We start from the raw sequence: 23,624 nt of genomic DNA, 5'->3' as shown, positions 1-23,624 counted from the left end.
AGTTATCGTGGGTTATGAGTATTACTCCACTTCCTGGTTCAGTGAACGTTATGTCATTTCTATATACATTATATGGTTATTTTTAAAAAATCGGGAGAGAGAAACTGGGGAATTATAGACCGGTTAGCCTGACATCAGTGGTGGGGAAAATGCTAGAGTCAATTATCAAAGATGTGATAACAGCACATTTGGAAAGCGATGAAATCATCGGACATAGTCAGCATGGATTTGTGAAAGGAAAATCATGTCTGATGAATCTCACAGAATTTTTTGAGGATGTAACTAGTAGAATGGATAGGGGAGAACCAGTGGATGTGGTATATTTGGATTTTCAAAAGGCTTTTGACAAGGCCCCACACAGGAGATTGGTGTGCAAACTTAAAGCACACAGTATTGGGGGTAAGGTATTGATGTGGATAGAGAATTGGTTAGCAGACAGGAAGCAAAGAGTGGGAATAAACAGGACCTTTTCAGAATGGCAGGCAGTGACTAGTGGGGTACTGCAAGGCTCGGTGCTGGGACCCCAGTTGTTTACAGTATATATTAATGATTTAGACGAGGGAATTAAATGCAGCATCTCCAAGTTTGTGGATGACACGAAACTGGTTGGCAGTGTTAGCTGTGAGGAGGATGCCAAGAGGATGCAGGGTGACTTGGATAGGTTAGGTGAGTGGGCAAATTCATGGCAGATGCAATTTAATGTGGATAATGTGAGGTTATCCACTTTGGTGACAAGAACAGGAAAACAGATTATTATCTGAATGGTGGCCGGTTAGGAAAAGGGGAGGTGCAACGAGACCTGGGTGTCATTATACACCAGTTATTGAAAGTGGGCATGCAGGTACAGCAGGTGGTGAAAAAGGCAAATGGTATGCTGGCATTCATAGCAAGAGGATTCAAGTACAGGAGCAGGGAGGTTCTACTGCAGTTGTACAAGGCCTTGGTGAGACCATACCTGGAGTATTGTGTGCAATTTTGGTCCCCTAATCTGAGGAAAGACATTCTTGCCATAGAGGGACTACAAAGAAGGTTCACCAGATTGATTCCTGGGATGGCAGGACTTCCATATGAAGAAAGACTGGATTGACTAGGCTTATACTCTCTGGAATTTAGAAGATTAAGGGGGGATCTTATTGAAACATATAAAATTCTAAAGGGATTAGACAGGCTAGATGCAGGAAGATTGTTCCCAATGTTGGGGAAAGTTCAGAATGAGGGGTCACAGTTTAAGGATAAAGGGGAAGCCTTTTAGGACCAAGATGAGGAAAAACTTCTTCACACAGAGAGTGGTGAATCTGTGGAATTCTCTGCCACAGGAAACAGTTGAGGCCAGTTCATTGGCTATATTTAAGAGGGGGTTAGATATGGTCCTGGTGACTAAAGGGATCAGGGGATATGGAGAGAAAGCAAGTACAGGGTTCTGAGTTGGATGATCAGCCATGATCATACTGAATGGCGGTGCAGGCTCGAAGGGCCGAATGGCCTACTCCTGTACCTATTTTCTATGTTTCTATATATGTTATACATGTATACAGTTAAATGACATTAAACTTGACTTGAATAACAGGGGATAACTTGACTTGCCACATCATTAAAATGTTCCCACTTCTAATTGCAACACGCTGTAAGGTTTCACTGCTGAGGTAATAGTTTCTCTGTAACAGCAATATTTGGGTTATGACTAGAGATAACGGGGCATGCTAGCCAATGAACAGGATGTTGTTGTTTCTTGTGTGTCTGGGAGCCCGTAATTCGCGGTCTTTTGCCAGGGAGAGATGAGGAGAGAAGAAGTGAATGGAGAGAGTTGGTAGACTGCCGGACGGGGTGGACTGGAGCGAGGGTCCGAAGGTCAGCGATGATTGGAGGAGGTCGATGGTGGACAATCAGCTTATCAGTGAGCTCCAACATTGCGCAATAGACTGTTTCATGACTGTTTTTGTTTTCTTTACTAACCATATAGTCAATTTAAGAATTATAACGCTCAAAGGTTTAATCGCATATTATGTACTGTTTGTTATTTCAGGGTACTGATCTGTAACAGGGGACACATCGCGCAGCATCCACCCAAATGAGATTTCTTAAGTTTGGCCGGGCCGGGGGGTGGGGGGTGCTATCATCCCCTATATGAAGCTGCTAGCCGAAGCGAGAGTTACATAATGATCTCACTTTCCAAAACTTTTTTCTCGTTATGTCATGTTCTTGTAATTTATTTAGATTTGCATTTGTAGTTTGTTGCCTTCTGCACTCTGGTTGATCTTTCATTGATCCAGTTATAGTTACTGTTCTATAGATTTGCTTAATATGCCCACAAGAAGATGAATCTCAGGGTTGTATATGGTGACATATATGTTCTTTGCTGTAGGAACTCGAGTCCATGACTCCCTGAAAGTCACAACACAAATGAATGAGGTGGTAAAGATGGTGTGCAGCCCAGAGTCACAGAACCAATCCTTTCAGTCCAAGTCACCCACACTGAATAAGACCATCTCAGATATTCACTTTATATTCCGTCTGGGTAGCCTCCAACCTGACGGCATGAATATCGATTTCTTGGACTTCCAGTAACGGCCCCGCCCCCTCCTTCACCATTCCTAAAATCCTAAAGGGATTGGACAGGCTAGATGCAGGAAGATTGTTCCCAATGTTGGGGAAGTCCAGAACGAGGGGTCACAGTTTGAGGATAAAGGGGAAGCCTTTTAGGACCGAGATTAGGAAAAACTTCTTCACACAGAGAGTGGTGAATCTGTGGAATTCTCTGCCACAGGAAACAGTTGAGGCCAGTTCATTGGCTATATTTAAGAGGGAGTTAGATATGGCCCTTGTGGCTACGGGGATCAGGGGGTATGGAGGGAAGGCTGGTGCAGTGTTCTGAGTTGGATGATCAGCCATGATCATAATAAATGGCGGTGCAGGCTCGAAGGGCCGAATGGCCTACTCCTGCACCTATTTTCTATGTTTCTATGTTTCTATCCACAACCCTCCAATCATTGGGAACCTCTCCCATCCCCATTGATGATGCAAAGATCATTGCCAGAGGCTCAGAAATCTCCTCCGTCGCTTACCACAGTAGCCTGGATAAAATCTCATCCAGTCCCGGCGACTTATCCAACTTGATGCTTTCCAAAAGCTCCTGCACATGCTCTTCCTTAATATCGACATGCTCAAGCTTTTCAGTCCGCTGCAAGTCATCCTTACAATCACCAAGATCCTTTTCCATAGTGAATAGTGAAGCAAAGTATTCATTAAGTACCCCCACTACCTCCTCCAGTTCCATACACACTTTTCCACTGTCACACTTGATTGGTCCTATTCTCTCACGCCTTAACCTCTTGCTCTTCACATACTTGCAGAATGCCTTGGGATTTTCCTTAATCACAAGGACTTCTTGTGGCCCCTTCTGGCTCTCTGAATTTCATCTTAAGCTCCTTCTTGCTAGCTTTATAATCTTCTAGATCTCTATCATTATCTAGTTTTTTGAACCTTCCGTAAGCTCTTCTTTTCTTCTTGACTAGATTTACAACAGCCTTTGTACACCTCGGTCCCTGTACCCTACTATTCTTCCTCTGTCTACGCAGAGTCCCATGCAAATATCCCCTGAACATTTGCCACATTTCTTCCGTATGTTTCCTTGAGAACATCTGTTTCCAATTTATGCTTCCAGGTTCCTGCCTGATAGCCTCATATTTCCCCTTACTCCAATTAAACACTTTCCTAACTTGTCTGTTCCTATCTCTCTCAAATTCTATGGTAAAGGAGATGGAATTGTGATTACTATCTTCAAAATGCTCTCCTACTGAGAGATCTGACACCTGACTAGGTTCATTTCCCAATACCAGATCATGTACAGCCTCTCCTCTTGTAGGCTTATCTACATATTGTGTCAAGAAACCTTCCTGAACACACATAACAAACTCCATCCCATCTAAACCCCTTACTCTGGGGAGATGCCAATCAATATTTGGGAAATTAAAATCTCCCACCACAACAACCCTGTGACAACAATAAAGCAATTCCAATACGGATACCACCCTCTGGGTGAAGAACCTGCCCATGAGGTCTCTATTTAAACCTGAACCTGTTCCCTTTAGTTCTTGATTCTCCAACCCTGTCATATTTTTCTTTATCAGTCATTTTTCTTTTTCATTAAGCATGAAAGTCAGGAGGTCACGTTGCAGCTGTATAAAACTTTGGTTAGGCCACATTTGGAGCACTGTCTGGTGTTCTGGTCACCTCATTACAGGAAGGATGTGGTGGCTTTGGAAAGGGTGCAGAAGAGGTTTACTGGGATGCTGCCTGGATTAGAAAATATTAGTTTTAAGGAGAGGTTGGACACACTTGCGTTGTTCTGCCTGGAACATTGAAGGCAGGAATTCCAACTGATATTTTATTTAATTTAGAGATACAGTGTGGTACAGGCCCTTCCAACCCCTGATTTCATCCTAGCCTGATCACAGGACAGTTTACAACGACCAATTAAGCTACTTACCAGTACGTCTTTGGAATGTGGATGGCAGCACACCCAGAGGAAACCCACTTGGGGCCATGTATCAGAACACAGGAACAGGCCCTTCAGCCCACAGTACTGTTCCAAACCAATTCAATTCGTAATCAAGTGGCCAACTAAACTAATCTCTTCTGCCCACACAATGTCCATGTCCTTCCATTTTCTTAATATTTATGTGTCTATCGAAATTAATCTTAAACTCTTCCTTGGAAGGTGGGACAGAAGAAATAGTTTGCATCTGAACTGGAAGGGGACTAATATCCTAGCGGGAAGGTTTGTTAATGCTGCACGGTGGGGTTTAAGCTAGAGTTGCAGAAGGATGGGAACCAGAATGCCAGGACTGTTAGCAGAGAGGTTGTGGAGGCAGATGTTGGTGAAACCTCAGACAATGTTAGGAATGAAAAGCTTGAGCATGGTGTGACCAAATTCAAAAGGGTGAATCCAGGACTGAAGGTGTTGTGTCTGAATGCACGCAGTATACAGAATAAGGTAGCACAGTTAGACATGGGCAGATAGGATGTTGCAGGCATCATGGAATCATGGCTGAAAGATTATAGCTGGAAGCTTAATGTCCAAGGATACACACTGTATCAAAAAGTTAGTCAGAAGGCAAAGGGGGCGGTGTTACTCTGTTGTTAAAAAATGAAATGTCTCTGGCACTGAGGTTGGACCCTCGACAAGGAAGGGGAGGAGGGAAGAGAGGACAGTGGTAGTGATAGAGGATTCTATAGTCAGGGGGGCAGATAGGAGATTTTGTGGGGGAGATCGGGAGTCTCAGATGGTATGTTGCCTCTCCGGTGCCGGGGTCCAGGACATCTCAGATCGGGTGCAGGTTATTCTCGAGAGGGAGGACAAGAATCCAGATGTTGTGGTCCATGTAGGGACCAACGACGTGGGTAGGAAGAGTGAGGGGGTCCTGCGTAGTGAGTTCAGGGGGTTAGGTGCGAAGCTGAAGGTCAGGACCTCCAGGGTAACAATCTCAGGATTGCTACCTGTGCCACGTGCGAGTGAGGTGAGGAACAGAAGGATTATACAGATCAATACGTGGCTGAGAGGATGGTGCAGGAGGGAGGGCTTCAGGTTTTTAGATAATTGGGCTTTGTTCCAGGGAAGGTGGGATCTGTTCCGACGGGACGGTTTACACCTGAACTGGAGGGGTACTAACATTCTTGCAGGAAAGTTTGCTAGTGCTGCTTGGGGGGGGTTTAAACTAAATTTGCAAGGGGCAGGGATCCAGAATGTGAGAGAGGACAGCGAGATGAAGTATAAAGGACAGGTGGGGACTACACGGTTCCGGAATATTAAGTGTGAAGTAGAGAAAGGTGAGGCGGAATGAGTGATAAGGAGGATACATGTGCAGAGGGATGGTCTGACGGAGCATGGAGTTAAATGTGCAGAAAGAGTAAGTAAATTTAAGAAGGACATCAAAATTCAAGGGGCGTATAGCCCGGTGAGAGTTCGGGGAGCTGGGTTATGCACAATAGGCAGCAATTTAAACAGAGAGAGGAGAAATGGGTTAAAAATTCTATATCTGAATGCACGAAGTGTCAGAAATAAGGCGGATGACCTTGAAGCTCAGGTGCGAATGGGTAACTATGATGTTGTTGGGATAACGGAGACATGGCTGCAGGGGGATCAGACCTGAGAATTGAATGTACAAGGGTATATGTGCTATCAAAGGGACAGAAAGGTGGGCAGAGGGGGTGGGGTGGCCCTGTTGGTGAGGAATGAGATTCAGTCCCTTGCAAGGGGGGACATAGAATCAGGAGAAGTAGAGTCAGTGTGGATAGAACTGAGGAACAGTAAGGGCAAAAAGACCAGGTGTTATCTACAGGCCCCCAAACAGTAGCATGGATATTGGGTGCAAGTTGAATAGGGAGTTAACAATGGCATGTGGCAAAGGAAATGTCGCAGTAGTTATGGGGGATTTCAACATGCAGGTGAACTGGGAAAATCAGGTTGGTACTGGACCCCAGGATAGGGAGTTTGTAGAGTGCCTATGGGATGCATTTTTGGAGCAGCTTGTACGAGAGCCGACCAGGGATAAGGCTATTCTAGATTTAGTGTTGTGCAATGAACAGGATTTGATAAGTGATCTTGAAGTAAAGGAGCCATTAGGAGGTAGTGACCATAATATGATAAGTTTTTATCTGCAAGTTGAGAGGGATAAGGGCAGATCAGAAGTGTCAGTATTGCAGTTGAACAAAGGAGATTATGGAGCCATGAGGGAGGAGCTGGCCAAAGTTGACTGGTCGGATGTCCTAGCAGAAAGACAGTGGAACAGCAATGGCAGGTATTCTTGGGAATAATGCACAAGGTGCAAAATCAGTTCATCCCCCGGAGAAGGAAGGATTCAAAGGGGGGAAATTGGCCACATGGTTGACAAAGGAAGTCAGAGATAGCATAGCATTAAAAAAGAAGTATAACAGAGCTAAGGTGAGTGGGAAGACGGATGATTGGGAAATTTTTAAGGAGCAACAGAACTTAAGTAAAAAGGCAATATGGGGAGAAAAAATGAGGTATGAACGCAAGCTAGCTAGGAATATAAAGGAGGATAGCAGAAGTTTTTTTAGGTATGTGAAGAGAAGGAAGATAGTTAAGAACAATGTTGGGCCCTTGAAGAATGAATTGGGAGAAATTGTTATGGGAAACAGAGAAATGGCAGACAAATTTAATAAGTACTTTGGATCTGTCTTCACTAGGGAAGACACAAGCAATCTCCCAGATGTATGGATGGGCCAAGGACATAGGGTAACAGAGGAACTGAAACAGATTGACATTAGGAAGGAAACGGTGATGAGTAGACTGATGGGATTGAAGGCTAACAAATCCCCAGGTCCAGATGGTCTGTATCCTAGGGTACTAAAGGAGGTGGCTCTGGAAATTGCAGATGCATTGGTGATCATTTTCCAATGTTTCTTAGATTCAGGATCAGTTCCTGAGGATTGGCGAATGGCTAATGTTATTCCACTTTTTAAGAAAGGAGGGAGGGAGAAAACAGAGAACTATCGCCCTGTTAGCCTAACATCAGTAGTGGGGAAGATGCTAGAGTCCATTATTAAAGATGAAATAGTGGCATATCTTGATAGCAGTGATAGGATTGGGCCGAGCCAGCATGGATTTACCAAGGGCAAATTATGCTTGACTAATCTATTGGAGTTTTTCGAGGACGTAACCAGGAAGATAGACGCGGGAGATCCAGTGGATGTGGTGTACCTTGACTTTCAGAAAGGTATTCGATAAGGTACCACATGGGAGATTGGTGGGTAAAATCAGAGCTCATGGCATTGGGGGGAGGATATTGACATGGATAGAAAACTGGTTGGCGGATAGAAAACTGGTTGGCAGATAGAAAGCAAAGGGTAGCAGTGAATGGGTGTTTCTTGGAATGGCAGGTGGTGACTAGTGGGGTGCCACAGGGCTTGGTATTGGGACCACAGCTGTTTACGATTTATGTCAATGATTTAGAGGAAGGCATTGTGAATAACATCAGCAAGTTTGCTGATGATACTAAGCTGGGTGGCAGTGTGACATGTGATGAGGATGTTAGGAGAATTCAATGTGACTTGGATAGGCTGGGTGAGTGGGCAGAAACTTGGCAGATGGCGTTTAATGTGAATAAGTGTGAGGTTATTCACTTGGGGAGCAAGAACAGGAAGGCAGATTATTATCTGAACGGTGTGGAGTTAGGTAAGGGAGAAATACAAAGAGATCTAGGGGTACTTGTTCATCAGTCTCTACAGGTGAATGAGCAAGTGCAGCAGGCAGTGAAGAAGGCTAATGGAATGTTGGCCTTTATTACAAAGGGAATTGAGTACAAGAGCAAGGAGATCCTTTTGCATTTGTACAGGGCCCTGGTGAGACCATACCTGGAGTATTGTGTGCAGTTTTGGTCTCCAGGGTTAAGGAAGGACATCCTGGCTGTGGAGGAGGTGCAGCATAGGTTCACTAGGTTAATTCCTGGGATGTCCGGACTGTCTTACACAGAGAGGTTAGAGAGACTGGGCTTGTACACGCTGCAATTAAGGAGATTGAGGGGGGATCTGATTGAGACATATAAGATTATTAAGGGATTCGACAAGACAGAGGCAGGAAATATGTTCCAGATGCTGGGAGAGTCCAGTACCAGAGGGCATGGTTTAAGAATAAGGGGTAGGTCATTTAGGACAGAGTTGAGGAGGAACAACTTCTCCCAGAGAGTTGTGGAGGTGTGGAACGCGCTGCCTCAGAAGACAGTGGAGGCCAATTCTCTGGATGCTTTCAAGAAGGAGCTAGGTAGGTATCTTATGGATAGGGGAATCAAGGGTTATGGGGACAAGGCAGGAACCAGGTATTGATAGTGGATGATCAGCCATGATCTCAGAATGGCGGTGCAGGCTCGAAGGGCCGAATGGTCTACTTCTGCACCTATTGTCTATTGTCTATTGTCAAATAATTAGGAAAAGGTAACATAGGCTTGTAAGGTGTTGAATCCTTGTGGATAGAGCTAAGGAACTGCAAGGGTAAAAAGAGCCTGATGAGAGTTGGATACAGACCCCAAACAGTAGTAAGGATGTTGCCTACAAATTACAACTGGAGATAGAAAATGCATGCTAAAAGGGGAATGTTACAATAGTCATGGGGGATTTCAATATGCAGGGAAATTGGGAAACTCAGGTAGGTGCTGGATTACAAAGGGAGAAGTACTCTAAAAGCAAGATGACACAACCAAGAGAAGTCAAGGACAACGTAAAAGCCAAAGAGAGGGCATATGATAGAGCAGAGATGAGTGGGAAATTAAGAGGATCGTGAAGCTTTTCAAAACCAACAGTAGGCAACTAAAAGAGATCTAAATGAGAGAGGTGAAAGTGGATATTGGACCACTGGAAAATAAAGCTGGAGGGGTAACAATGGGGGACAACGAAATGGCGGACGAACTGAATAAGTATTTTGCATCAGTCTTCAATATGGAGCACACTAGGGTGGAAGTTCCAGGAGTTAGGGGGTATGAAGTGTGTGAAATTACCATAACTAGAGAGCAGGTTCTTGGGAAACTGCAAGGTCTGAAGGTAGATAAATCACCTGGACCAGATGGTGTACACCACAGAGTTCAGAAAGAGGTGGCTGAAGTGTTTGTGGAGGCATTAATAATGATCTTTCATGAATCACCAGAGTCTGGAATGGTTCCGGAAGACTGGAAAATTGCAAATGTTACTCCTCTCTTCAAGAAGGGAGAAAGGTAGAAAAAAGGAAATTATAGGCTAGAGTTAGTCCGACCTCAGTGGTTGGGAAAACACTGGAGTCAATTACTAAGGATGTGGACTCAGGAAACTTGGAGGCACATGATAAATTCATAGTCAGACAGACAAAGGAGAATCGGATGATGTTGTGTACTTGGACTGTCAGAGGCCTTTGACAAGGTGCCACACATGAGGCTGCTTAAAAAGCTGTGAGCCCATGCTATTACAGGAAAGATTCTAGAATGGATAAAGCAGTGGCTGATTGGCAGGAGGCAAGGAATGGGAATAAAGGGAGCCTTTTCTGACTAGCTGCCAGTGACAAGGGGTCTGTGTTGGGAACGATTCTTTTTATGCTATATGTCGTTGATTTGGATGATGGAATTGAGGACTTTGTTGCAAAGTTTGCAGACAATATGAAGATAGTTGAAGGGGCAGATAGCTTTGAGCAATTAGAGAGGCTACAGAAGGACTTAGACAGATTAGGAGAATGGGCAAAGAAACGGCAGATGCAATACAGTGCTGGGAAACCTAGAAACATAGACACCCTACAGCACAATACAGGCCCTTCGGCCCACAATGCTGTGCCAAACATGTACTTACTTTAGAAATTACCAGTGGTGTGCCTCAGAGATCTGTTTAGGGATCCCTAAACAGATCTCTGAGGTACACCACTGGTCACCGACCTCCATGCAGAATATGACCTGTCTACAACCGCTGTTTACCTTCTGTGAGCAAGCCAGTTCTGGATCCACAAAGCAATGTCCCCTTGGATCCCATACCTCCTTACTTTCTCAATAAGCTTTGCATGTGGTAACTTATCAAATGCCTTGCTGAAATTTTCATCAATATGCTTAGTCACATCCTCAAAAAATTCAATCAAGCCCATAAGGCACGACCTGCCTTTGACAAAGCCATGCTGACTGTTACTCATCATATTATGCCTCTCCAAATGTTCATAAATCCTGCCTCTCAAGATCTTCTCCATCAACTTACCAAAGTTGGAAGTGTAAGGCTTGACCTTTGATAGAAGAAATTAAAATTTTGACTATTTTCTAAATGGAGAGAAAATATAAATAACTGAAACACAATGGGACTTGGGAGTCCTTGTGCAAGATTCCGGAAAGGTTAATTTGCAGGTTGAGTCTGTGGTGAGGAAGACAAATGCATTGTTGGCATTTGTTTCAGAGGACTAGGATATAAAAACAAGGATGTAATGTTGAAACTTTGTAAAGCACTGGTGAGGCCTCACTTGAAGTATTATGAGCAGGATTGAGAAAACAACCCAAGTTTGTGCAGACTCTCACCAGGACTCAGCATCCTGTGAATCTCTTCTGCACCCTCTCCAAAGCTTCAACATTCTTCCTCTAATGGGGTAAGCAGAACTGTATGCAATATTCCAGATGTGGCCTTACCAGAGTTTTATAAAGCTGCAACATAACTTCCTGTTGTTTGAACAATGCTTGTCTAATAAAGGGAAGCATGCCAAATGCCTTCTTAACCACCCTATCAACTGTGTAGTCACTTTCAGGGAGCTATGAACATGGACCCCTAGATCTCTCTGCTCATCAACACTGTTGAGGGTCTCGCCTTTAACAGTGTACTTTCTGTTTATGTTTGACCTACCAAGTTGCAACACTTCCCATTTGTCTGGTTCAAACCCCATAGCATTGGGCCCACTCCATCGTCAAAAGGTTGAGTGGATGACTTTCTTGTTACCATTCTACTGCTCTCAACAATGCTGCATCCTCTCTGTTGGCTCCTGCCCTGGAGAACGTGCTTTTGGCAACACCGCACGTCTCGCCTTGAGTAACCTGTCACGTACCCGCTCGTCAGTGCACCAGGCTGGTGTCAGCATTCCCTGGCAGACTCGGTGCTACTAACCTGGCGAGGTCGAGGCTGGTACGGGGAGCTGCTCTCCAGGTCGGCCAGGATGCTGGTCAGTGAATCGATCTCTGCGTCCAGACTCGAGCGCCTTTCCTCCAGGGTCTTCTTCCCTGTCTGAAAGAACAGCAACAGGTCAGTTCGCAGGCAGCAACTAAACCTCCTCATCCTCAGACTGGGAGGCCACACAGCCCATCTATCTTTTGCATCATAGTAGTTAATCAAACCATAGAAACATATGGTACTGAAAGTTTAAACATTCAAGATTCAGGATTGTTTAGCGTTACTTCCAGTACACAAGTGTAAAGGAGAACAAAAAAATTGTGATTCCGGATCCGATGCAGTACAAAAAAAACACAGTAATATAAAACACAATAACTATAAGTACATAAGACAGCTTATACAGTATACATAGATGGAATGTATGTCTATAAAGTGACACTAGTCACAGGAGTGTCTGTACATAGGGTGACTGACAGGAACTGATAAAGTAGTGGTGGTTTTGGGGGTGTGGAGGGGTGGGTTAGTGGGTGGAGGTGTTGATCAGACTTACTGCTTGGGGAAAGTAACTGTTTTTGAGTCTGGTGGTCCTGGTGTGGATGCTACATAGTCTCCTCTCTGATGGGAGTTGGACAAACTGTCCATGAACAGGGTGGGTGTTACTGGCCCATTTCCGGCACCTTTCTCTATATTAAACAGATGCATGAACAGTGTTGAGATCAAGACCGTTGAGACCCTCAAGCTCCAAGGAGTGAATGTCATTCTGTGCCAGCCAAGAAAGCTTATCAATGCCTCGACTTCTTCAGGAGGCTAAGAAAATTTAGCAAGTTAGAATCAGAATCAGAATCAGGTTTAACAGCCCTTTCTCCCACAGCTCACTCTCCTATCCTGTCATATTCCTTCTTCTCCAGCCCTTTACCTTTTCCACCCATCACTTTCCAGCTTTTTACTTCACCCCCTCTCCCTCACCCCTCAAGTGGCTTGTCCTCCTAACCTCCTCCCCCACCTTCTTATTCTGGTTTCTTCCCCCTTCCTTTCCATTCCTGATGAAGGGTCTCAGTCTGGAACGTCGACTGTTTATTGATTTCCATAGATGCTGCCTGATCTGCAGATTTCCTCTGGCATTGTGTGTGTGTCTCTAGATAAAATGTTGTCTGTTGACAGGCTATGGATGTCATCAGTATTACAGATGAGGTGATGGAGTACTTGGTGACACAGCACAAGACAGGACAAAGTCAGCATGGTTTCCTTAAGGAAAAATCTCCCCTGACGAACCTGTTGGAATTCTTTGAGGAGATTACAAGTAGGATTGATAAAAGGGATGTAGTGGATGTTGTATATTTGGACTTTCAGAAAGCCTATGACAAGGTGCCACACATGAGGCTGCTTACGGAGTTAAGGGCCAATGGTATTACAGGAAAGTTAATGGTATGGTTACAGCATTGGCTGATTGGTAGGAGACAGCGAGTGGGAATAAAAGGATCCTTGTCTGGTTGGCTGCCAGTGACTAGTGGTGTTCTGCAGGGTCAGTGTTGGGACTGTTTCTTTTTCTGCTGCATATCAACGATTTAGATGATGAAATAGACGGCTTTGTTGTCAAGTTTGCAGATGATGTGAAGATTGGTGGAGTGGCAGGTAGTGTTGAGGAAACAGGTAGGATGCACAAAGACGTAGACAAACTAGGAGAATGGGCAAGAAAGTGGCAAATGAAATACAATGTTGGAAAATTCATGGTCATGCACTTTGGTAACAGAAATAAATGTGCAGACTATTTTCTAACTGAAAGAAAATCCAAAAATCTGAGACGCAAAAGGACTTGGGAGTCCTTATGAAGAACACCCTAAAGGTTAACTTGCAGTAGAGTTGGTGAGGAAGTCAAATACCATGTTAGCATTCATTTCAAGAGGTCTGGAAAACAAGACCAAGGATGTGATGCTGAGGCTTTATAAGGCACTGGTGAGGCAGTTTTGGGCCCTTCACCTTAGAAAAGATTTGCTGGCATTGGAGAGGGTCCTGAGGAAGTTCACAAGGAAAATTCTAGGAATGAAAGGGTTATCATATGAGGGGCATTTGATAGCTCTGGGTCTCTGCTCTCTGGAATTTAGAAGGATGGGGGGTGGGGAGGGTATCTCATTGAAACCTTTTGAATGTTGAAAGGCCCAGACAGAATCGGTGTGGAGAGGAGTGTCTAGGACAAGAGGGCACAGCCTCAGGATAGAAAGGCTCCTTGTCAAAACAGATGCAGATAAATTTCTTTAGCCAAAGGGTGGTAAATTTGTGGAATTTATTACCACAGGTAGCTGTGGTGGCCAGGTCATTGGGTGTAGTTCAGGCAGAGCTTGATAGATTTTTGTTTGGACACGGCATCAAAGGTTACGGGGAGAAGGCTGGGGAGTGGGGCTAAGGAGGGGAGAAAAGGATCAGCCATGATTGATTGGCAGAGCAGACTCGATGGGCCAAAAGGCCTAATTCTGCTCCTATGTCTCACGGTCTTATGGCCAGTGAAACACAGACCACATCACTGAGTTCACACTGAACAAAAACAGCTTTCAGCAAACGAGGTATCATAAAAATCAAATTTCAAAGTGCGTTTAGAGGAAATAATTTGTAGGAATTTACTTGTCTATGAAAAGTGAGTTCCACTTGCACTCTGCTTAACTAATCCACTGACAGCAGACAAAATCCACAGTGACAGCTAGGATGTGAATGTTGGTAGATTGCAGATGGAGCGGAATATGGACAAGGAAGAATATCCTCTAAGGATGGATCATGATATAAATCACCAGGAAGGTGATTCATAGACTCACTGAGTCACAAAACACTACAGCACAGAGACAGACCCTTCAGCCCATCTAGTCTGTGCCCTTTTCCATGGGCCACTCTCCTCTTCTTTTCCAGCCATTTACCTTTCCCAACCACCTAGCTGCACCTATCACCTTCCAGCTAGACCTCCTTCCCCTTCCCCACCTTTTTATTCAGGCATCCCGCCCCTTCCTTTCCAGTCCTGATGAGGGGCCTCGGCTTGAAACATCAACATCCATAGATACTGCCTGACCTGCTGAGTTTCTCCAGTATTTTGTGTGAGTTGCTCAGTGGAAAAAAGCCTGCCTGCATTTACCCTATCTAAACTCCTCATAATTTTATATACCTCTATCAAATCTCCCCTCATTCTCTTATGCTGTAGGGAATAATCTCCTAACCTACTCAATCTTAGACTACAAAGTCATAAAACCTAGGAGCAGAATTAGCCCATTCAGCCCATCAAGTCTGTTCTACCATTCATCATGGCTGATCCTGGATCCCACTCAACCCCATTCACCTGCCCTCTCACCATATCCTTTGAATCCCTGACCAATCAGGAAAATATCAACTTCCATCTTAAATATACACACAGACTTGGCCTCCGCCGCAGTCTGCGGCAGAACATTCCACAGATTCACTACTCTCTGGCTAAAAAAATTCCTTCTTACCTCATTTCGAAAAGGTCGCCCCTCGATTTTGAGTCTTTCCCTCTAATTCTGGATACCGCCACCATAGGAAACATCCTTTCCACATCCACCCTATCTAGTCCTTTGAACATTCAGTAGGTTTCAATGAAATCCCCCTGCATTCTTCTAAATTCTTGTGAGTACGGGGTCAAAGTGGCCAAACGCTCTTCATATGTTAACCCCTTCATTCCCAGAATCATCCTCATGAACCTCCTCTGGACTCTCTCCAATGACAACACATCCTTTCTGAGATATGGGGCCAAAACTGTTGACAATACTCCAAGTACAGCCTGACTAGTGTCTTATAAAGGCTCAGCATTATCTCCTTGTTTTCCTATTCTATTTTTCTTGAAATAAATGTCAACAATGCATTTGCCTTCTTTACTACAGACTCAACCTATAAATTAATCTTGTGGGAGTCTTGCACGAGGACTCCTAAGTCTCTCTGCACCTCTGATGTTTGAACCTTCTCCCTATTTAGATAATAGTCCGCACTATTGTTCCTTTTACCAAATTGCAATAGCATGCAAGAAGGACAAGACTGCGCAGGCGCGTGATGTAGACAGGAGAGTGCGGAGAGTTTACAAAATAAGGTTATTTCCAACGGCTGTCTTTTGGATTGGGACAAGCAGAGTGGCTTGGCAGCTGAATTCTGAAGGCAGGCAGTTTTTTTAAAAACTTCTTTGAGTGCAAGAAGGATGAGACTGCGCAGGCGCGTGATGTAGACAGGAGAGTGTGGAGAGTTTAAAAAGGAGACCACCCTATACAGCGGGCAGCGGTCGGAGTGGGCAGCAGAGTGTAGGGCTTTGGCTTCAAAGGGCTTCGGCGGTAATGGGAAGAGGCAACGGCGAAGCACCAACTCTATTTTTTCCCCTTGGTGAATCGGCCCGGACAGACAGGAACAGCAGAGCTCACACAGCTAACGGTACGAGCTAACGGTTTAAAAAGTTCGTCTGTTTGGCGAGGTAAGTGGGTGAGTAGACTTATTTTTCCTGTTTCATTCGTGTAGAATTAGATAGCATGCCTGCAGGGTTAGTGCTTTGTTCAGGGTGTCAGATGTGGGGATCCTGGGAGACCTCCAGCCTCCCTGATGGTCACATCTGCGCCAGGTGCACCGAGATGCAGCTCCTCCGAGACCGTGTTAGGGATCTGGAACTGCAGCTTGATGACCTACTGCTTATCAGGGAAAGTGAAGAGGTGATAGACAGGAGCTACAGGGAGGTGTCATCCCTAGGCTACAGGGGTCAGAAAACTGGGTCACTGTCAAGAGAGGGAAGGGAAATGTCCAGATAGTGGAGATCACCCCTGTGGCTGTCCCCCTCAGCAACAAATATCTTGTTCTGGATGCTGTTGAGGGGGATGACCTGGAAGGGGACGCTCACCTGACTGGGTCTCTGGCACTGGGCCTGGTGTTGTTGTGCGGGAGGGAAGGAGGGAGAAGAGGAATGCGGTAGTCATAGGGGATTCCATAGTCAGGGGAACAGACACGAGATTCTGTAAGCCTGATAGAGATACCCGCATGGTGTGCTGCCTCCCAGGTGCCAGGGTACGGGATGTCTCGGATCGGGTCGGATTCCAATATTGAAAGGCATGGACAGAGTGGATGTGGCAAAGTTGTTTCCCATGATGGAGGAGTCTAGTACGAGAGGGCATGACTTAAGGATTGAAGGGCGCCCATTCAGAACAGAAATGCGAAGAAATTTTTTTAGCCAGATGGTGGTGAATCTATGGAGTTTGTTGCCACGGGCGGCAGAGGAGGCCAAGTCATTGGGTGTATTTAAGGCAGAGATTGATAGGTATCTGAGTAGCCAGGGCATCAAAGGTTATGGTGAGAAGGCGGGGGAGTGGGACTAAATGGGAGAATGGATCAGCTCATGATAAAATGGCAGAGCAGACCCGATGGGCCGAATGGCCGACTTCTGCTCCTTTGTCTTGTCTTTATGTCTTATGGGTCCAGAATATTCTAAAGGGGGAGGGTGAGCAGCCAGTTGTCTTGGTACATGTTGGTACCAATGACATAGATAGGAGAAGGGAGGAAGTCCTGAAGAGAGATTTCCAGGAGTTAGGAAGGAAGCTGAGATGCAGAACCTCCAGGGTAGTAATCTCGGGATTGCTACCTGTGCCACGTGCTAGTGAGGGCAAGAATAGTAGGATCAGGCAGATGAATGCGTAGCTGAGAGACTGGTGCAGGGGGCAGGGCTTCAGATTCTTGGATAATTGGGATCTCTTCTGGGGGAAGTATGACCTGTTCAAAATGGACAGGTTACACCTGAACCCGAAGGGGACCAATATCCTGGCGGGAAAGTTTAATAGAGCTGTTAGGGAGGGTTTAAACTAATTTGGTAGGGGGACGGGAACCGGAATGATAGAGCGAAGGAAGAGGAAAACAAAAATAAATCTAAGATAGTGAGCAGTAAAGATATCAGGAAAGACAGGCAGGTGATGGGGCAAATTTGTAGCCATTGAGATGAGTTGCAGTGCAATCAAAGCAAAAAGTACCAAATACTAGTCTTAAGGTGTTATACTTAAACGCACGCAACATAAGGAATAAGGTGGATGATCTTGTCGTACAGCTACAGATTGGCAGGTATGATATTGTGGCCATCACTGAGACGTGGCTAAAGGATGCATGTCTCTGAGAGCTGAACACCCAAGGATACACGGTGTATCGGAAGGATAGGAAGGTAGGCAGAGGGGGAGGCATGGCTTTATTGGTAAGAAATGATATCAAATCATTAGAAAGAGGTGACATAGGATCAGAAGGTGCAGAATCTTTATGGGTTGACCTTAGAAATTGCAGGGGTAAAAGGACCCTGGTGGCAGTTATTTATAGGCCTCCAAACAGCTGTAGTGATGTGGACTTAAAATTACAACAGGAAATGGAAAAGGCTTGTCAGAAGGGCAGTGTTATGATAATTGTGGGGGATTTTAACATGTGAGTGGATTGGGAAAATCAGGTCGGCACTGGATCTCAAGAGAGAGAATTTGTAGAATGTCTGCAAGATGGCTTTTTAGAACAGTTTGTTGTTGAGTCCACTAGGGGATCGGCTGTACTGGATTGGGTATTGTGTAATGGACCAGAGATGATTAGAGAAATTGAGGTGAAGGAACCCCCCAGGAGGCAGTGATCATAACATGATTGAGGTCACTGTGAAATTTGAAAAAGAGAAGCGGAAATCTGATGTGTCGGTATTTCAGTGGAGTAAAGGAAATTACAGTGGCATGAGAGAGGAACTAGCCAATGTTGACTGGAAAGGGACACTGGCGGGAAAGACGGCAGAGCAGCAGTGGCTGGAGTTTATGCGAGAAGTGAGGAAGGTGCAAGACAGGTATATTCCAAAAAAGAAGAAATTGTCAAATGGAAAAAGGATGCAACCGTGGCTGACAAAAGAAGTCAAAGCCAAAGTTAAAGCAAAGGAGAGGGCATACAAGGAGGCAAAAATTAGTGGGAAGACAGAGGATTGGGAAGTTTTGAAAAGCTTACAAAAGGAAACTAAGAAGGTCATTAAGAGGGAAAAGATGAACTATGAAAGGAAGCTAGCAAATAATATCAAAGAGGATACTAAAAGCTTTTTCAAGTATATAAAGAGTAAAAGACAGGTGAGAGTAGATATAGGACCGAAAGAAAATGATGCTGGAGAAATTGTAATGGGAGATGGCGGAGGAACTGAATGAGTATTTTGCATCAGTCTTCACTGAGGAAGTCATCAGCATTATACCTTATACTCAAGGGTGGCAAGGAAGAGAAGTGTGCACAGTCACAATTACAACAGAGAAAGTACTCAGGAAGCTGAATAGTCTAAAGGTAGATAAATCTCCCGGACCAGATGGAATGCACCCTTGTGTTCTGAAGGAAGTAGCTGTGGAGATTGCGGAGGCATTAGCGATGATCTTTCAAAAGTCGATAGATTCTGGCATGGTTCCGGAGGACTGGAAGATTGCAAATGTCACTCCGCTATTTAAGAAGGGGTCAAGGAAGCAGAAAGGAAATTATAAACCTGTTAGCTTGACATCGGTGGTTGGGAAGTTGTTGGAGTCGATTGTCAAGGATGAGGTTACGGAGTACCTGGAGGCATATGACAAGATAGGCAGAACTCAGCATGGTTTCCTTAAAGGAAAATCCTGTCTGACAAGCCTATTACAATTTTTTGAGGAAATTACAAGTAGGCTAGATAAGGTAGATGCAGTGGATGTTGTATATTTGGATTTTCAAAAGGCCTTTGACAAGGTGCCTCACATGAGGTTACTTAACAAGATAAGAGCCCATGGAATTATGGGAAAGTTACATACGTGGATAGGGCATTGGCTGACTGGCAGGAAACAGACAGTGGGAATAAAGGGATCCTATTCTGGTTGGCTGCCAGTTACCAGTGGTGTTCCACAGGGGTCCGTGTTGGGGGCCACTTCTTTTTACATTGTACATCAACGATTTGGATTATGGAATAGACGGCTTTGTGGCTAAGTTTGCTGACGATATGAAGATAGGTGGCGGGGCCGGTAGTGCTGAGGAAACAGAGAGTCTGCAGAGAGACTTGGCTAGATTGGAAGAATGGGCAAAGAAGTGGCAAATGAAATACAATGTTGGAAAGTGTATGGTTATGCACTTTGGCAGAAGAAATAAATGGGCAGACTATTATTTAAATGGAGAGAGAATTCAAAGTTCTGAGATGCCCTCGTGCAGGATACCCTTAAGGTTAACCTCCAGGTTGAGTCGGTGGTGAAGAAGGCGAATGCAATGTTGGCATTCATTTCTAGAAGAATAGAGTATAGGAACAGGGATGTGATGTTGAGGCTCCATAAGGCGCTGGTAAGACCTCATTTGGAGTACTGTGGGTAGTTTTGGGCTTGTTATTAGAGAAAGGATGTGCTGACGTTGGAGGGAGTTCAGAGAAGATTCACTAGAATGATTCCAGGAATGAGAGGGTTAACATATGAGGAAAGTTTGTCCACTCTTGGACTGTATTCCTTGGAGTTTGGAAGAATGAGGGGAGACCTCGTAGAAACATTTCGAATGTTGAAAGGCATGGACAGAGTGGATGTGGCAAAGTTGTTTCCCATGATGAGGGAGTCTAGTACCAGAGGGCATGACTTAAGGATTGAAGGGCGCCCATTCAGAACAGAAATGTGAAGAAATTTTTTTAGTCAGAGGGTGATGAATCTATGGAATTTGTTGCCACGGGCAGCAGTGGAGGCCAAGTCATTGGGTGTTTTTAAGGCAGAGATTGATAGGTATCTCAGTAGCCAGGGCATCAAAGGTTATGGTGAGAAGGCGGGGGAGTGGGACTAAATGGGAGAATGAATCAGCTCATGATAAAATGGTGGAGCAGACTCGATGGGCCGAATGGCCAACTTCTGGTCCTTTGTCTTATGGTCTTATGGAAACAACTTTCCTGCCTCTATCTTATCTATCCCTTTGATAATTTTATATGTTTCTATAAGATCTGCCCTCTTTCTTCTGAATTCCAGCGTGAACAGTCCCAGGCAACTCAATTTCTCCTCATAGTCTAACCCCCTTATCTTTGGCATAAACCCGGTGAACCTTCTCTGCACCACCTCCAAAGCCAGTATATCCTTCTTCAAGTAAAGAGACCAGAACTGTATGTAGTACTCCAGATGTGGGCTCACCATTACCCTGTACAGTTGCAACATAACCTCCTTGCTCTTAAATACAATCCTTCTTGCAATGAAGGTCAACATCCCATTTGCCTTCTTGATAGCCTGCTGCACCTGCAAACCAACCTCTTGTGATTCATGCACAAGCACTCCCAAGTCCCTCTGCATAGCAGCATGCTGCAATTTTTTTTACCATTCAAATAATAATCTGCTCTTTCAATTTTCCTTCCAAAGTGGATGACCTCACATTTACCAACATTGTACTCCACCTGCCAGACCTTTGCCCACTCACTTAACCTATCTATATCTCTCTGCAGACTCTCCTTATCTTCTGCACAATTTGCTTTACCAATCAATTTAGTATCATCAGCAAACTTAGATACACTACACTCTGACCCCTCTTCCAGATGGTTAATGTATATTGTGAACAATTGTGGGCCCAGCACTGACCCCTGCGACACACCGCTCACCACTGATTGCCAACCAGAGGAACACCCATGTATTCCAACTCTCTGCTTTCTATTGGTTAACCAATCAACTTTCCATGTTAATACACCACCCCTAATACATCATCCCCAACTCTATGCATCCTTATCTGATGGATAAGTCTTTTAGGTGGTGTCTGAAAAGAGGATGCTGTCCAAGTTGCATGCCATCTTGGACAATGTCTCCCATCCACTACATAATGTACTGGTTGGGCACAGGAGTACATTCAGCCAGAGACTCATTCCACCGAGATGCAACACAGAGCGTCATAGGAGGTCATTCCTGCCTGTGGCTATCAAACTTTACAACTCCTCCCTTGGAGGGTCAGACACCCTGAGCCAATAGGCTGGTCCTGGACTTATTTCCTGGCATAATTTACATATTACTATTTAATTATTTATGGTTTTATTACTATTTAATTATTTATGGTGCAACTGTAACGAAAACCAATTTCCCCCGGGATCAATAAAGTATGACTATGACTATGACTATTAGGCAGCACCTTATCAAACTCCTTGTTAATTTGGCCCAGAACTGTGCTCAGCTCTGGTCGCCTCACTACAGGAAGGATGTGGAAGCCATAGAAAGGGTGCAGAGGAGATTTATAAGGATGTTGCCTGGATTGGGGAGCATGCTTTATGAAAATAGGTTGAGTGAACGCGGCTTTTTCTCCTTGGAGCGACGGAGGATGAGAGGTGACCTGATAGAGGTGTATGAGGTGACCTGATAGAGGTGTACAAGGTAAAGATTAAGTATGGGGAGCTTGTTTTTTGAGAGATATTGAGACCTTGGTCAAGACTTGTACTTGTTACATACACCTGTTAAGGTACATTCTCCAGATACCTTATAAGGTACCCGTAGAGGCATTGATCGTGTGGATATTCAGGGACTTTTTCCCAGGGCTGAAGTGGTTGCCACAAGAGGACACAGGTTTAAGGTGCTGGGGAGTAGGTACAGAGGAGATGTCAGGGGTAAGTTTTTTACTCAGAGAGTGCTGAGTGCGTGGAATAGGCCGTCGGCAACGGTGGTGAAGGCGGATACAATAGGGTCTTTTAAAAGACTTTTGGATAGGTACATGGAGCTTAGAAAAATATAGGGTTATAGGTAAACCCCGTAATTTCTAAGGTAAGGACATATTCAACACAGCTCTGTGGGCCGAAGGGCCTGTATTGTGTTGTAGGTTTTCTTTGTTTCTAATCCTTTTACTTTTAACATCTATAGAATCCCTTAGAATTCTGCTTCAACTTGTGTGCAAGAGCAACTTCATGCCTTTTAGCCTTCCTGATTTCTTTCTTAAGTGTTCTCTTGCATTTCTTATACTCTATAAGCACCTCATTTGTTCCGACCTGCAATATGCATCTCTTTTTTTCTCCTTTCTCCATGAGAGAAAGGCCATGAAGTACCAGCCCTTAGTGCAGGAGTGTAAAGACAAGGGATGCAGGCATGGTTGTTCCCTGTGGAGATCGGCTGCAGAAGTTTCCCAGCCCAATCAGCATGGCCGTTGTTGTCAGCTCTGGGCCTGGACGAAAGGAGCAAAAAACAAGTAGCTCGTAGGATGGGGGAAGAGGCAGAACGAACCTCTTGTTGGATTTGGAGTAGGTGAGAGGAGGGACGCTGGAAACCAGGAGCAGATGGGCAGTGATTTGGCCACCACTGCCAGCCCACCAACTGGAGAGTGTCGTGGTTAAGGGTCGAAAAACTCTGTGAAGGTTGGGAACCACCTGATGACATCTGCTCCTGGCTGAAGGCTACGGTTACCTTATAAAGTATCTGGAGAATGTACCCTAACAGGTGTATGTAACAAGTACAAGTCTTGACCAAGGTCTCAATATCTCTCAAAAAACAAGCTCCCCATACTTGATCTTTACCTTGTGTTCTGACAGGTATGTACAAAGTTTGTACTCTCTCTGACAAGCACATTCAAGCTTTGTACTCTTTTTGTATTTTGTGAGTCTGTGGAATTCATTGCTACTGATGGCTGAGGTGTCAAATCATTGAGTATATTTAAAGTGGAGGTTGATAGGTTCTTGGTTAATCAGGGCTTCAAAGGTTACAGGGAGAAAGCAAGAGAATGGGGTTGAGAGGGATGAACCCTCTCATGATGGAATGAAAGAGCAGATTTGATGGGCTAACTGGCCTCATTCTGCTCTATGTCTTATGGTTTGATTGAACATCATCTACAGTGTGTGGAAGAGTTCTCTAACTTGACCGCACTCCGTGTCCACTCACTCCCAGCCAGGCATATCCTCACCTGCACATCAGAAGATGTACTCGATTCATTCTGGTCCAATGTGGGTGGAGGGGGGAACTCCACAGGGATCTGGCTCAGTCCTTCGACGCTTGGAGGGGGCGGTGGAAACTCTCCTGTAGGAAACAATCAAATTCAAACATCACTGATGTCCATACTACTGGCTCCATAAATGCCTTCGCAAC

At 44.8% G+C, this 23,624-nt stretch overlaps 1 protein-coding gene across 7 annotated transcripts in view; it reads right to left on the bottom strand.

Moving 5' to 3' along the window:
• Window positions 1–23,624, bottom strand: part of LOC140196126 (lipoma-preferred partner homolog) — a 477,606-nt gene that overhangs the window by 145,270 nt on the left and 308,712 nt on the right. For all 7 annotated transcript variants that reach the window (XM_072254856.1, XM_072254853.1, XM_072254855.1 and 4 more), the window contains 2 exons: window positions 23,443–23,555; window positions 11,605–11,721 (listed from right to left, as the gene is read on the bottom strand). In XM_072254856.1, coding sequence (XP_072110957.1) covers window positions 11,605–11,721; window positions 23,443–23,555 — 230 coding nt within the window. The remainder of the gene's footprint in view (window positions 1–11,604; window positions 11,722–23,442; window positions 23,556–23,624) is intronic.

Source organism: Mobula birostris, chromosome 4, assembly GCF_030028105.1.
Source record: "Mobula birostris isolate sMobBir1 chromosome 4, sMobBir1.hap1, whole genome shotgun sequence".
NCBI classification, from domain to species: Eukaryota; Metazoa; Chordata; class Chondrichthyes; order Myliobatiformes; family Myliobatidae; genus Mobula; species Mobula birostris.
The sequence above is the reverse complement of the archived record's forward strand: the minus strand, read 5'-3'. Positions and strand labels throughout refer to the sequence as shown.